The 16,503-nt window shown below is 40.5% G+C and overlaps 1 protein-coding gene across 2 annotated transcripts in view; it reads right to left on the bottom strand.

Moving 5' to 3' along the window:
- Positions 1 to 16,503, bottom strand: part of KIF4A (kinesin family member 4A) — a 351,035-nt gene that overhangs the window by 103,722 nt on the left and 230,810 nt on the right. For both annotated transcript variants that reach the window (XM_053699056.1, XM_053699057.1), the window contains exons 23-24: positions 12,616 to 12,748; positions 12,253 to 12,423 (exon numbers count right to left, since the gene is read on the bottom strand). In XM_053699056.1, coding sequence (XP_053555031.1) covers positions 12,253 to 12,423; positions 12,616 to 12,748 — 304 coding nt within the window. The remainder of the gene's footprint in view (positions 1 to 12,252; positions 12,424 to 12,615; positions 12,749 to 16,503) is intronic.

Here is a 16,503-nt window from a genome sequence, read left to right as displayed (position 1 = left end):
AATGCAGAGTACTAGCTGAAATCCACGTCACGAGTCACTAGAGAGGAAGGGATAAAATAACAGCTACTTTCAATGAAAAAATGAAAACCAAATAAATATGTTTTCCATTAAACTCAAATCATAGGCAAAAGGAATCGGACAGCTACTGAAGAATGTTTCTACCAAAGACTGCTTCTGATGAAGCAAATACATCAAAATCGTAAAATGTAGTAAATGTATGCAAATAAGACCAAGTTGCTGCTTAGCAAATCTGATCAACTGAAGCTCCATTATTAAAAGCCCAAGAAGTGACAACTGATCTGGTAGAATGAGCTGTAATTCTCCGAGTTGGAGATTGCCCCACCTCCAAATAAGCCTTGTGAATCAAAAGTTTCAACCAAGATGCCAAAGAAATGGCAGAGGCTTTCTGACCTTTCCTGGAACAATAGAAAAAAGACTAGAAGTCTTCCTGAAACATAGCTTCAACATAGTATTTCAAAGCTCTTACCACATCCAAAGAATTAAGAGATCTCTCAAGAGAATTCTTAGGATTAGGACACAAAAAATGAACAACAATTCCACTACTAATGTTGTTAGAATTCTCAACTTTAGGCAAAAATGTAAACCAAGCCGGAAAACTGCTTTATCTTGATGGAAAATCAGATAAGGAGACTCACAAGAGAGAGCAGATAACGCAGAAACTCTTCTAGCAGAAGAGAGAGCCAAAAGAAATAACACTTTCCAAGAAAGTAGTTTAATATCCAAAGAATACATATGCTCAAAAGGAGGAGCCTGCAAAATCATTAAAACCAAATTGAGACTCCAAGGGGGAGAAATAGACTTAACAGGTTTGATACAAACCAAAGCCTGAACAAAACAGTGAATATCAGGAAGCTTAGCAATCTTTCTATGAAATAAGACAGAAAGAGCAGAGATTTGTCCCTTTAAAAGTATTTGCAGACAAACCCTTATCCAAACCTTCCTGAAGAAACTGAAAAAAACGAGGAATTCTAAAAGAATACCAAGAAAAATTATGAGGAGGACCATGAAATATAGGTTTTCAAAACTCGATAAATCTTCCTCGAAACAGACTTAAGAGTCCGTAACAGTGTTAATTACTGAGTCAGAGAAACCTCTATGACTAAGAACCAAGCGTTCAATTTCCATACCTTCAAATTTAGAGATTTGAGATCCTGATGGAAAAACGGCCCTTGAGACAGAAGGTCTGGCCTTAAAGTAAACAGCCAAGGCTGGCAACTGGACATCCGGACAAGATCTGCATACCAAAACCTGTGAGGCCATGCAGGTGCTTTTAGAAACACATGAGATTGTTCTAATATAATCTTGGAGATCACCCGTGGGAGAAGAACTAGAGGTGGAAAAGTGTAAGCAGGTTGGTAAAACCAAGGAACTGCCAAAGCATCCACCATCTCTGCCTGAGGATCCTTGGATCTGGAAAAATATCTGGGAAGTTTCTTGTTCAAACGAGAGGCCATCAGATCTATTTCTGGAAGACCCCACATCTGAACAATCTGATGAAATGACCACTCCCTGGATGCAAAGTTTGACGACTTAGATAATCCTCTTCCCAATTGTCTACACCTGGAATATGAATCACAGAAATTAGACAAGAGCTGGACACTGCCCAAGAAAGTATTCAAGATACTTCCTTCATTGCTAAAGAACTGAGTCCCTTCCTGATGATTGACATATGCTACTGTTGTGATATTGTCTGTCTGAAAACTAATAAAAAGTTCTCTCTTCAATAGAGGCCAAGCCTGAAGAGCTCTAAAGATAGCACGGAGTTCTAAAATGTTGATTGTAAAAGGGACAGTCTAGTCGAAAAAAAAACTTTCATGATTCAGATAGGGCATGTAATTTTAAACAATTTTCAAATTTACTTTTATCACCAATTTTTCTTTGTTCTCTTGGTATTCTTAGTTGAAAGCTTAACCTAGGAGGTTCATATGCTAATTTCTTAGACCTTGAAGGCCGCCTCTTAAGAATGCATTTTAACAGGTTTTTCACCACTAGAGGGTGTTCATGTTTTTCATATAGATAACACGGTGCTCGTGCACGTGAAGTTACCTGGGAGCCATCACTGATTGGCTAAACTGAAAGTCTTTCAAAAGAACTGAAATAAGGGGGCAATCTGCAGAGGCTTAGATACAAGATAATCACAGAGGTAAAAAAAATATATAAATATAACTGTGTTGGTTATGCAAAACTAGGGAATGGGTAAACAAGGGATTATCCATCTTTTAAAAAAACAACAATTCTGGTGTCCCTTTAACTTCGCCTCTTGAGGTTTCCAACCCCCTTGTGCTGTCAGAGACCCCCAGACAGCTCCCCAACCCGAAAGACTTGCATCTGTTGAGATCACAGTCCAGGAAGGGTGAACAAAAGAGGCCCCTTGAATAATCCAATGATGGTCCAACCACCAAGACAGAGAGAGTTGAATGCTGGGATTTAAGTATATCAACTGTGATATCCGAGTATAATCCCTGCACCATTGATTCAGCATGCAAAGCTACAGAGGTCTTATATGAAAATGAGCCAAGGGGATTGCGTCCGATGCTCCGAGACCTAAAACTTCCATGCACATAGCCACTGAAGGGAATGATCGAGACTGAAGGTTTAGACAAGACAAAACCAATTTTTCGCCTCTTGTCCGTTAGAGGCAAAAGCATGGACACTAAATCTATCTGGAAACCTAAAAAACAGAATTTATGTTTACCTGATAAATTACTTTCTCCAACGGTGTGTCCGGTCCACGGCGTCATCCTTACTTGTGGGATATTCTCCTCCCCAACAGGAAATGGCAAAGAGCCCAGCAAAGCTGGTCACATGATCCCTCCTAGGCTCCGCCTACCCCAGTCATTCGACCGACGTTAAGGAGGAATATTTGCATAGGAGAAACCATATGATACCGTGGTGACTGTAGTTAAAGAAAATAAATTATCAGACCTGATTAAAAAAAAACCAGGGCGGGCCGTGGACCGGACACACCGTTGGAGAAAGTAATTTATCAGGTAAACATAAATTCTGTTTTCTCCAACATAGGTGTGTCCGGTCCACGGCGTCATCCTTACTTGTGGGAACCAATACCAAAGCTTTAGGACACGGATGAAGGGAGGGAGCAAATCAGGTCACCTAAATGGAAGGCACCACGGCTTGCAAAACCTTTCTCCCAAAAATAGCCTCAGAAGAAGCAAAAGTATCAAACTTGTAAAATTTGGTAAAAGTGTGCAGTGAAGACCAAGTCGCTGCCCTACATATCTGATCAACAGAAGCCTCGTTCTTGAAGGCCCATGTGGAAGCCACAGCCCTAGTGGAATGAGCTGTGATTCTTTCGGGAGGCTGCCGTCCGGCAGTCTCGTAAGCCAATCTGATGATGCTTTTAATCCAAAAAGAGAGAGAGGTAGAAGTTGCTTTTTGACCTCTCCTTTTACCAGAATAAACAACAAACAAGGAAGATGTTTGTCTAAAATCCTTTGTAGCATCTAAATAGAATTTTAGAGCGCGAACAACATCCAAATTGTGCAACAAACGTTCCTTCTTTGAAACTGGTTTCGGACACAGAGAAGGTACGATAATCTCCTGGTTAATGTTTTTGTTAGAAACAACTTTTGGAAGAAAACCAGGTTTAGTACGTAAAACCACCTTATCTGCATGGAACACCAGATAAGGAGGAGAACACTGCAGAGCAGATAATTCTGAAACTCTTCTAGCAGAAGAGATTGCAACTAAAAACAAAACTTTCCAAGATAATAACTTAATATCAACGGAATGTAAGGGTTCAAACGGAACCCCCTGAAGAACTGAAAGAACTAAATTGAGACTCCAAGGAGGAGTCAAAGGTTTGTAAACAGGCTTAATTCTAACCAGAGCCTGAACAAAGGCTTGAACATCTGGCACAGCTGCCAGCTTTTTGTGAAGTAACACAGACAAGGCAGAAATCTGTCCCTTCAGGGAACTTGCAGATAATCCTTTTTCCAATCCTTCTTGAAGGAAGGATAGAATCTTAGGAATCTTAACCTTGTCCCAAGGGAATCCTTTAGATTCACACCAACAGATATATTTTTTCCAAATTTTGTGGTAAATTTTTCTAGTTACAGGCTTTCTGGCCTGAACAAGAGTATTGATAACAGAATCTGAGAACCCTCGCTTCGATAAGATCAAGCGTTCAATCTCCAAGCAGTCAGCTGGAGTGAAACCAGGTTCGGATGTTCGAACGGACCCTGAACAAGAAGGTCTCGTCTCAAAGGTAGCTTCCAAGGTGGAGCCGATGACATATTCACCAGATCTGCATACCAAGTCCTGCGTGGCCACGCAGGAGCTATCAAGATCACCGACGCCCTCTCCTGATTGATCCTGGCTACCAGCCTGTGGATGAGAGGAAACGGCGGGAACACATAAGCTAGTTTGAAGGTCCAAGGTGCTACTAGTGCATCCACTAGAGCCGCCTTGGGATCCCTGGATCTGGACCCGTAGCAAGGAACTTTGAAGTTCTGACGAGAGGCCATCAGATCCATGTCTGGAATGCCCCACAGCTGAGTGACTTGGGCAAAGATTTCCGGATGGAGTTCCCACTCCCCCGGATGCAATGTCTGACGACTCAGAAAATCCGCTTCCCAATTTTCCACTCCTGGGATGTGGATAGCGGACAGGTGGCAGGAGTGAGACTCCGCCCATAGAATGATTTTGGTCACTTCTTCCATCGCTAGAGAACTCCTTGTTCCCCCCTGATGGTTGATGTACGCAACAGTTGTCATGTTGTCTGATTGAAACCGTATGAACTTGGCCCTCGCTAGCTGAGGCCAAGCCTTGAGAGTATTGAATATCGCTCTCAGTTCCAGAATATTTATCGGTAGAAGAGATTCTTCCCGAGACCAAAGACCCTGAGCTTTCAGGGCTCCCCAGACCGCGCCCCAGCCCATCAGACTGGCGTCGGTCGTGACAATGACCCACTCTGGTCTGCGGAATGTCATCCCTTGTGACAGGTTGTCCAGGGACAGCCACCAACGGAGTGAGTCTCTGGTCCTCTGATTTACTTGTATCTTCGGAGACAAGTCTGTATAATCCCCATTCCACTGACTGAGCATGCACAGTTGTAATGGTCTTAGATGAATGCGCGCAAAAGGAACTATGTCCATTGCCGCTACCATCAACCCGATCACTTCCATGCACTGAGCTATGGAAGGAAGAGGAACGGAATGAAGTATCCGACAAGAGTCTAGAAGCTTTGTCTTTCTGGCCTCTGTCAGAAATATCCTCATTTCTAAGGAGTCTATTATTGTTCCCAAGAAGGGAACCCTTGTTGACTGAGATAGAGAACTCTTTTCCACGTTGACTTTCCATCCGTGAGATCTGAGAAAGGCCAGGACGATGTCCGTGTGAGCCTTTGCTTGAGGAAGGGACGACGCTTGAATCAGAATGTCGTCCAAGTAAGGTACTACAGCAATGCCCCTTGGTCTTAGCACAGCTAGAAGGGACCCTAGTACCTTTGTGAAAATCCTTGGAGCAGTGGCTAATCCGAAAGGAAGCGCCACGAACTGGTAATGCTTGTCCAGGAATGCGAACCTTAGGAACCGATGATGTTCCTTGTGGATAGGAATATGTAGATACGCATCCTTTAAATCCACCGTGGTCATGAATTGACCTTCCTGGATGGAAGGAAGAATAGTTCGAATGGTTTCCATCTTGAACGATGGAACCTTGAGAAACTTGTTTAAGATCTTGAGATCTAAGATTGGTCTGAACGTTCCCTCTTTTTTGGGAACTATGAACAGATTGGAGTAGAACCCCATCCCTTGTTCTCTTAATGGAACAGGATGAATCACTCCCATTTTTAACAGGTCTTCTACACAATGTAAGAATGCCTGTCTTTTTATGTGGTCTAAAGACAACTGAGACCTGTGGAACCTCCCCCTTGGAGGAAGTCCCTTGAATTCCAGAAGATAACCTTGGGAGACTATTTCTAGTGCCCAAGGATCCAGAACATCTCTTGCCCAAGCCTGAGCGAAGAGAGAGAGTCTGCCCCCCACCAGATCCGGTCCCGGATCGGGGGCCAACATTTCATGCAGTCTTGGTAGCAGTGGCAGGTTTCTTGGCCTGCTTTCCCTTGTTCCAGCCTTGCATTGGTCTCCAAGCTGGCTTGGCTTGAGAAGTATTACCCTCTTGCTTAGAGGACGTAGCACCTCGGGCTGGTCCGTTTCTACGAAAGGGACGAAAATTAGGTTTATTTTTTGCCTTGAAAGGCCGATCCTGAGGAAGGGCGTGGCCCTTACCCCCAGTGATATCAGAGATAATCTCTTTCAAGTCAGGGCCAAACAGCGTTTTCCCCTTGAAAGGAATGTTAAGTAGCTTGTTCTTGGAAGACGCATCAGCCGACCAAGATTTCAACCAAAGCGCTCTGCGCGCCACAATAGCAAACCCAGAATTCTTAGCCGCTAACCTAGCCAATTGCAAAGTGGCGTCTAGGGTGAAAGAATTAGCCAATTTGAGAGCATTGATTCTGTCCATAATCTCCTCATAAGGAGGAGAATCACTATCGACCGCCTTTATCAGCTCATCGAACCAGAAACATGCGGCTGTAGCGACAGGGACAATGCATGCAATTGGTTGTAGAAGGTAACCCTGCTGAACAAACATCTTTTTAAGCAAACCTTCTAATTTTTTATCCATAGGATCTTTGAAAGCACAACTATCCTCTATGGGTATAGTGGTGCGTTTGTTTAAAGTGGAAACCGCCCCCTCGACCTTGGGGACTGTCTGCCATAAGTCCTTTCTAGGGTCGACCAAAGGAAACAATTTTTTAAAAATGGGGGGAGGGACGAAAGGAATACCGGGCCTTTCCCATTCTTTATTAACAATGTCCGCCACCCGCTTGGGTATAGGAAAAGCTTCTGGGAGCCCCGGCACCTCTAGGAACTTGTCCATTTTACATAGTTTCTCTGGGATGACCAACTTGTCACAATCATCCAGAGTGGATAATACCTCCTTAAGCAGAATGCGGAGATGTTCCAACTTAAATTTAAATGCAATCACATCAGGTTCAGCCTGTTGAGAAATGTTCCCTGAATCAGTAATTTCTCCCTCAGACAAAACTTCCCTGGCCCCATCAGACTGGGTTAGGGGCCCTTCAGAGATATTAGTATCAGCGTTGCCATGCTCTTCAGTATCTAAAACAGAGCAGCCGCGCTTACGCTGACAAGTGTTCATTTGGGCTAAAATGTTTTTGACAGAATTATCCATTACAGCCGTTAATTGTTGCATAGTAAGGAGTATTGGCGCGCTAGATGTACTAGGGGCCTCCTGAGTGGGCAAGACTCGTGTAGACGAAGGAGGGAATGATGCAGTACCATGCTTACTCCCCTCACTTGAGGAATCATCTTGGGCATCATTGTCATTATCACATAAATCACATTTATTTAAATGAATAGGAATTCTGGCTTCCCCACATTCAGAACACAGTCTATCTGGTAGTTCAGACATGTTAAACAGGCATAAACTTGATAACAAAGTACAAAAACGTTTTAAAATAAAACCGTTACTGTCACTTTAAATTTTAAACTGAACACACTTTATTACTGCAATTGCGAAAAAACATGAAGGAATTGTGCAAAATTCACCAAATTTTCACCACAGTGTCTTAAAGCCTTAAAAGTATTGCACACCAAATTTGGAAGCTTTAACCCTTAAAATAACGGAACCGGAGCCGTTTTAAACTTTAACCCCTTTACAGTCCCTGGTATCTGCTTTGCTGAGACCCAACCAAGCCCAAAGGGGAATACGATACCAAATGACGCCTTCAGAAAGTCTTTTCTAAGTGTCAGAGCTCCTCTCACATGCGACTGCATGCCATGCCTCTCAAAAATAAGTGCGCCACACCGGCGCGAAAATGAGGCTCTGCTTATGCTTTGGGAAAGCCCCTAAGGTATAAGGTGTCTAATACAGTGCCTGCCGATATTATTATATCAAAATACCCAGATAAAATGATTCCTCAAGGCTAAATATGTGTTAATAATGAATCGATTTAGCCCAAAAAAAGTCTACTGTCTTAATAAGCCCTTGTGAAGCCCTTATTTACGATCGTAATAAACATGGCTTACCGGATCCCATAGGGAAAATGACAGCTTCCAGCATTACATCGTCTTGTTAGAATGTGTCATACCTCAAGCAGCAAGAGACTGCATACTGTTCCCCCAACTGAAGTTAATTGCTCTCAACAGTCCTGTGTGGAACAGCCATGGATTTTAGTTACGGTTGCTAAAATCATTTTCCCCATACAAACAGAAATCTTCATCTCTTTTCTGTTTCTGAGTAAATAGTACATACCAGCACTATTTCAAAATAACAAACTCTTGATTGAATAATAAAAACTACAGTTAAACACTAAAAAACTCTAAGCCATCTCCGTGGAGATGTTGCCTGTACAACGGCAAAGAGAATGACTGGGGTAGGCGGAGCCTAGGAGGGATCATGTGACCAGCTTTGCTGGGCTCTTTGCCATTTCCTGTTGGGGAGGAGAATATCCCACAAGTAAGGATGACGCCGTGGACCGGACACACCTATGTTGGAGAAAGGTGACCTTTGTTTGAGGAATCAAGAAACTCTTTTGTAAATTGATCCTCCAACCATGCCTTTGAAAAAAACGACACTAGTTGTTTCGTGTGAGATTCTGCTAATTGAAAAGACTGAGCTAGTACCAAGATATCGTCAAAATAAGGAAACACCGCAATACCCTGCTCTCTGATTACAGATAGAAGGGCACGGAGAACCTTTGAAAAGTATCTTGGAGCTGTTGCTAGGCCAAATGGAAGAGCAACAAATTGGTAATGCTTGTCTAGAAAAGAGAACCTCAGAAACAGATAGTGGTCTGGATGAATTGGAATGTGAAGATAAGCATCCTGTAAGTCTATTGTGGACATAAAATGCCCTTGGCTGAACAAAAGGCAGAGTAGTCCTTATAGTCACCATCTTGAAAGTTGGGACTCTTACAAAACGATTTAAAAGTTTCACATCCAAAACTGGTCTGAAATAATTCTCTTTGGGACAATGAATAGATTTGAATAAAACCCAAAACCCTGTTCCTGTAGAGGAACCCGAACAATCAACCTTGAAAGCTCTAGATCTGAAACACATTTCAGAAAAGCCTGAGCTTTCACAGGATTTGTTGGAATATGAAAAAAACTCTTCTCACAGGAGGCCTTATTCTGAATCCTATTTGATACCCTTGAGACACAATAGTCTGAATCCACTGATTCTGTACAGAACCTGACCACATTTCCTGAAACAATTTCAATTGGCTGGATTTAGTTTTTTTTATAAGGCTTGGTTTTATTCTAATTTGAGGATGGTTTGCAATTGGAACCAGAGGTCTTAGGGGAAGGAGTAGACTTTTGTTCCTTATTCTGACGAAAGGGACAAAAACGATTAGGAGCCTTAAATTTACCCTTAGATTTTTTTTATCTTGAGGTAAGAAAACTCCCTTCCCACCAGTAACAGTGGAAATAGACTAATTGAGAACCAAATAAACTCTAACCCTGGAAAGATAGAGATAGTAATCTAGATTTAGACACCATGTCAGCATTCCAAGATTTAAGCCATACAGCTCTTCTGGCTAAAATAGCTAAAGACTGATTTAACAAATCTTAATGTCAAATATCACATCACAAATTAAATGATTAGCATGTTGAAACAAAAGAATAATGCTGGACAAATCATGATCTTCTACCTGCCGTGATAAACTATCCAACCAAAAAGTTGAAGCAGCAGCCACATCAGCCATTGAAATAGCAGGTCTAAGAACATAACCAGAATGTAACTATGTTCTTCTAAGATAAGATCCAATCTTTCTATCCAAATGATCCTTAAAAGTAGTACTATCCTCAATAGGAATAGTAGTACGTTTGGCAAGAGTGGAAATAGCCCAATCAACCTTAGGAACTTTTTCCCAAAACTCTAAATTAGCCACAGGTAAAGGATACGACTTCTTAAACCTAGAAGGATTGAAAGAAGAATAAGGCTTAGACAATTCCTTAGTAATCATATCAGAAACAGCATCTGGAACAGGAAAAATCTTTAGGAGCAACCTTATGTGTAAAAACAGTATTCAAACGTTTACTGGCTTTATTATCAAGAGGACTAGACTCTTCAATACCCAAAGTAACCAGAACTTCCTTCAATAAAGAACTAATATAATTGATCTTAAACAGATAGGAAGATTTATCAAATTCAGAATCTGAATCAGGATCTTCTGAACCAGAAGAATCATCAGCAGAGGATATTTAAGTATACTGTCGGTCAATACAAATTTCCTCAGATTTATGAGAAGTTTTAAAAGACCTTATACGTTTATTTGAAGGTGGAATAGCAGACATAGCCTTATCTATAGCTGCAGCAATATAATTCTTCACATCTGCAGGAATATCAGGTACTTTAGACATTGAAGGAACAACAGACGGTGCATTAGTATTAATAGAAACATTATCAGCATGAAAAAGCTTATGACAGATGCCACATAGTTGGGCTGAAGAAATAACATCAGTTAATTTACAAAAGACACACTTAGCTTTGGTAGAACTGTGTTCAGGCAGCATGGTTTCTACAGCAACATCAGAGGCAGGATCAGATTGAGACATCTAGCAAAATGTAAAAAGAAAAAAACATTTAAACAAAATATCCAATATCCTCATATAGCAGTTTCAGGAATGGGAAAAAAATGCTTATGCAAAAGTAGAATGCAAAAAAATAAGCATCATAGATCTTAACATGGAAAAAACCAGAAGCAAAAAGGAAGAGGGGTTATATATAAAAAGGATTTCTGACGCCAAGTATGGCGCAAAAATTATATTTTGGCAACAAAGTTATCAGGAAATGACGCAACTCGCATCATAACAAGCACGAATTCGTGCCTAAACAATGCGCGTCAACAAAGATGCAGGATATGAAAAAAAACTTTTATCACCTTAGACTCACTTTCGGCGCCAAGAATATCGCCATAAAAAATGCATTTTGCATCCCCACGAGCCTACTTTGCCCGCGAAAATTTGGAAAAAAGTCAAATTGAAAAAAATCTGAAACCCCAGGTAAGAGATAAAAATAAAAAATAGACCTGACTCTTGGCAAATATAAACAAATACATATATTTAAAATTTCAAAACATAAAGCGCCAAACATAGCTAAGAGTGTCTTAAAATAATGATACATACTTACTGGAAGACACCCATCCACATATAGCAGACAGCCAAACCAGTACTGAAAAATATTAGCAGAGGTAATAGTTTAGGAGAACAACACCTATCTGAAAAGGGAGGAAAGGAATGAATCCCTACGACCAATTACAGAGAGCCTTTGAAAGGATTTTCCATGGGTGAAACCACTTAATCAACAGGCAATACTCCCTTCACATGCCTCTGACAAACACTGTACTCTGAGAAATTGGGCTTCAAAATGCTTAGAAGAGCCTTTCACAGAAGAAAATCAAGCACATCTTGCTTCACCACCTCCACAGGGAGGCAAAGTTTGTAAAAACCGAAGCATGTGTGTGGTGGGAGGTGAATTTATAGACATTTTGAGGTTTGGGAAACTTTGCCCCCTCCTGGTAGGAAAGTATATCCCATACGTCACTAGCTCATGGACTCTTGCCACTTACATGAAAGGAAAGTCTATGCTGGTTCCTCAATACATATAAATAAATCCACCCACACCAGGAACTTTATTGTAGTATCGCTCACGGACGTCATGAACCTCGGGATCATGTGAGCACAATTGACAGTCTGCTGGGTACATTTTGACCATACCGGTGGTGGCAGATATAAATATCTCCACCAAAGAAGAAATAATCCTACAAAAAATGTTCCGATAAACCTTAGATTGTGGAGGACGCCAATGCCCGAGTTCACAAAAGAACATACATTGCAAGTGTTCAAACACAATACTTGTAAAAGATGATCCTATATTTCAGCGAGATATCCAAAACTATTATATGGTGGGTTGGATGCTCTCATCTGAATAAAGCACAAGCATACCATATATGCATAAATAGAAAATTACATTTCTCTACCATGCTCCTTTAATATAATGAAGAGTAACAATGCGATACAGTAGTAGGAAAAGGATTGAAGACACTATGCACTAGTCCTAAAATAAAAGTTATATGGAGGAGGAGCATAACAGACCATTTCAGCATTAAGCACAGTTTGCAACCCAATAAAGCCTGTCTCCCTTATGAAGTAGGGCTTGGCTACAGACAGTCTGCAGGGGTACCTTCTCCTGATGCTGCTGCTCCAGTTGCATGAGTTGGCTCTGGTGTTCAGTCTCCATCTCAGCCATTTGATTCCTCTCATCAAAGATGGTTTTCTGCAGATCCACGGTGTGTGCCTTATTCTGCTTCAGGGAGCTTTCCAACTTACTGACAATCACTTTTGCAGAGACGAGCTAGAGAACATTCAAGGGAAGGGCATGGAAATATTGTAGAGGGAGTTAACTCACTAACTCAATGATATACAGTACATTCATGGAAACCAATATTAAAAGATCTGTCCATGGACATACAAAAATAGTATAAAATTTTAATTAAGCCAGTGAAAACTTGAAAAACACACTAAAACATTAAGAAAACATGGGTACCTCTCCCATCAGGTACTTGAGGGCACATTTTGCTTCCATGATGTTGGTGATAGTTTCCCATCTCTGTTTGGCTCTTTCATCCTCACTATCAGCATCTAGCAGTTTCTGCTGTAAGTCAGCTATTTGAGCACTCCTATAGCAGATATTTATAAAGAAGATCAGTAAAGTTTTCATTGCATTGCAATCCGAAAAACTTTTTTCAACAAGGAGTTCATTAACAGGACTGGTGCTACAATAGAGGCAGACTAGGCGATCACCTTAGGGTGCCCCTGATTTGGTGCAAATTGGGTGCATAAAAAAAATAATAATTTGGGCTTCATAGTAGGGGCCATATGTGGTGGCATAATGGCTAGAATGGGAGTTGGGCTACCGTGAAAAATGAGGCAGAGAGTACAGGTCAACCAGAACAGCGGGAAGCATCTGGTTGATAGGTTAGTGTGCAGGCCCTGTACTGTGCAAAACTTTAGCATCCTTCATAAAAGTTGGTAGAGCCAGGAACAGCAGTGACACTCCACTCCACCCATAGCCTAATGGGTACCCACAGGAGCACTGACAATCCTCAAACTTTTGATATCCTGCAAGATTAGTGCACTCCACCCTGCACAATGTCTGAAAATAAATATTATATCATAATATATATCTGTCTACTCTACATGCATACCTATACAGTAAAGTGTATAGATGGCCATATAATTAAAGTCTACAATATAATTGTTATTGTTTAAAAAGATAGATAATCCCTTTATTACCCATTCCCAAGTTTTGCACAACCAACACAGTTATATCAATATACTTTTTACCTTTGTGATTACCTTGTATCTGAGCATCTTCTGACAGCCCCCTGATACCATTAAGTTTTATTTATTATCTATTGACTTGCATTTGGTACTGTGTTGTGCTAAATCTTAAATAACTCTTCGGGCGTAAACACATTGTTATCTATATGGCCCACATGAACTAGCTGTATCCTATTGTGAAAAGCAAATACAAAAGCATGTGATTAAGAGGCCGTTTATAGAGCCTTTGAAACAAGTAGAAATTTAATGGTTTAAATGTTCTAAAGTATATTAATATAACAATGTTGGTTGTGCAAAGCTGGGGAATGGGTAGCAAAGGCCCTTTAAGCACATTATGTCCTATTTCAGTGTATAGATAATTATAAAGTGCAGTGTGTTCATTTTCACTGTATAAATGTTAGGCATTATTATGCAGCACAAAGTGCTCACCATCAGTGTAACGGCAACCATCATACAAGTCAGCATTTTTTTTAAAAATGCTTTCTTTAATAGTTTATGAATTTGCAGTTCAGGCTTGCAACCACAAATTTAAGAAGCAGTCTGCTTCTTATCCTAGGTGGTAGAAATAAATCATGTCAAACTTGCTTGTTCATGGTGACTCACAGGCCCTGTTTTAACGCAATTTGTTCAATTGTGCCCTTGCTCTTGGGCAACTAAAGATCTGCTTGATAAAATTCCCTTGATAGACATGCTAGTAGCAGCCTAAATAGAATGGTGAAAAAAGAATTCAACACAAACACGTAATTCTGCCTCCATGATTGTGAGTGTGTACATATACACACACATATATACACACACCCCCTCCAATGTTTGACTCATTATGCAGAGTTCTAGCGGTTGCAGTTACAATAAATAAGATCGTCAATTTGATGTAATAAAATGTATGCTTACCTAATAAATTTTCTTTCCTGGCATGGAGTCCACGAATCCATTCAATTACTAGTGGGAATTCGACTCCTAACCACCAGGAGGCGGCAAAGTACACCCCAGCAAAGCTTTACGTATCCTCCCACTTCCCACAATCCCCAGTCATTTGGCCGAGAAAATATGGAAATAGGACACAAAGCGTAGAGAGGTGCCTGAAGTTTAGAAAATAACGAAAAACACGATAAGCCGTCAAAAAAAAAATATATATATTTTTTTAGAAAAGGGCGGGTCACGAACTGTCCATGTCAGGGAAGAAAATAATTTATCATCAGGTAAGCAAAAATGTTGTTTTCTTGCCAATGGCATTGAGAGTCCACAAATCTATTCAATTACTATTGGGAACCACAGAATGGAAGGGAGGAAGAACAAGACAGGTGAACCTAAATGAAAGGCACCACCTCTGGAAGAACTGTCCTCCCAAATTAAGCCTCTGTAGAGTCAAAAGAATTGTTTTAAAAAAAATCAGAAAAATTTATGCAAGGTAGACCCAGTGGTCGCCTTGCAGAATTGATTCCACAGAAAACCTGGCTGAAAAACAGACGACCCTTCCAAAAAGAAGAAAGGTACAAAGAAGGAACCTTTAGAAAGGAATCCTATTCTGGAACAACAAATCACCTTATTCACAAAGAAAAAGGATAAGGGAATCACACTGTAGCGCCAGAAGTACAGAAACTACTATCTTACAAGACAATAAGATCACAGGATGCCTAGGCTCAAATTGAGCCTACTGTAAAACCTAAAGAACAAAATAAAGACTGCAAAGGAGCAACAAGATTAACACCGTCTGGATTCTGACCAGGGTCTGAACCGTGGACCGAACATTTGATAAGTAGTCAAACTTGTATGAAAATGAACAATTAAGGACAGAGAACCGATTGACGAGCCCTTCTCCAGCGCCACCTGGAGAATACAGGTACTCTACCTTAAAGCCAAGGAAATCGCAGAGGAACGCACCAGTAAATGAAAGTGTGTCAAATCCTTAAAGAAAATGTCTTACGAGCCTGAATACATAAAAAAACATAATTTATGTAAGAACTTACCTGATAAATTCATTTCTTTCATATTAACAAGAGTCCATGAGCTAGTGACGTATGGGATATACATTCCTACCAGGAGGGGCAAAGTTTCCCAAACCTTAAAATGCCTATAAATACACCCCTCACCACACCCACAAATCAGTTTAACGAATAGCCAAGAAGTGGGGTGATAAGAAAAAGTGCGAAGCATATAAAATAAGGAATTGGAATAATTGTGCTTTATACAAAAAAATCATAACCACCACAAAAAAAGGGTGGGCCTCATGGACTCTTGTTAATATGAAAGAAATGAATTTATCAGGTAAGTTCTTACATAAATTATGTTTTCTTTCATGTAATTAACAAGAGTCCATGAGCTAGTGACGTATGGGATAATGACTACCCAAGATGTGGATCTTTCCACACAAGAGTCACTAGAGAGGGAGGGATAAAATAAAGACAGCCAATTCCTGCTGAAAAAAATCCACACCCAAAATAAAGTTTAACAAAAAACATAAGCAGAAGATTCAAACTGAAACCGCTGCCTGAAGAACTTTTCTACCAAAAACTGCTTCAGAAGAAGAAAATACATCAAAATGGTAGAATTTAGTAAAAGTATGCAAAGAAGACCAAGTTGCTGCTTTGCAGATCTGGTCAACCGAAGCTTCATTCCTAAACGCCCAGGAAGTAGATACTGACCTAGTAGAATGAGCTGTAATTCTTTGAGGCGGAGTTTTACCCGACTCAACATAGGCAAGATGAATTAAAGATTTCAACCAAGATGCCAAAGAAATGGCAGAAGCTTTCTGGCCTTTCCTAGAACCGGAAAAGATAACAAATAGACTAGAAGTCTTACGGAAAGATTTCGTAGCTTCAACATAATAATTCAAAGCTCTAACAACATCCAAAGAATGCAATGATTTCTCCTTAGAATTCTTAGGATTAGGACATAATGAAGGAACCACAATTTCTCTACTAATGTTGTTGGAATTCACAACTTTAGGTAAAAATTCAAAAGAAGTTCGCAACACCGCCTTATCCTGATGAAAAATCAGAAAAGGAGACTCACACGAAAGAGCAGATAATTCAGAAACTCTTCTAGCAGAAGAGATGGCCAAAAGGAACAAAACTTTCCAAGAAAGTAATTT

The sequence above is a fragment of the Bombina bombina genome, chromosome 1, assembly GCF_027579735.1.
Source record: "Bombina bombina isolate aBomBom1 chromosome 1, aBomBom1.pri, whole genome shotgun sequence".
NCBI lineage: Eukaryota > Metazoa > Chordata > Amphibia > Anura > Bombinatoridae > Bombina > Bombina bombina.
The sequence above is the reverse complement of the archived record's forward strand: the minus strand, read 5'-3'. Positions and strand labels throughout refer to the sequence as shown.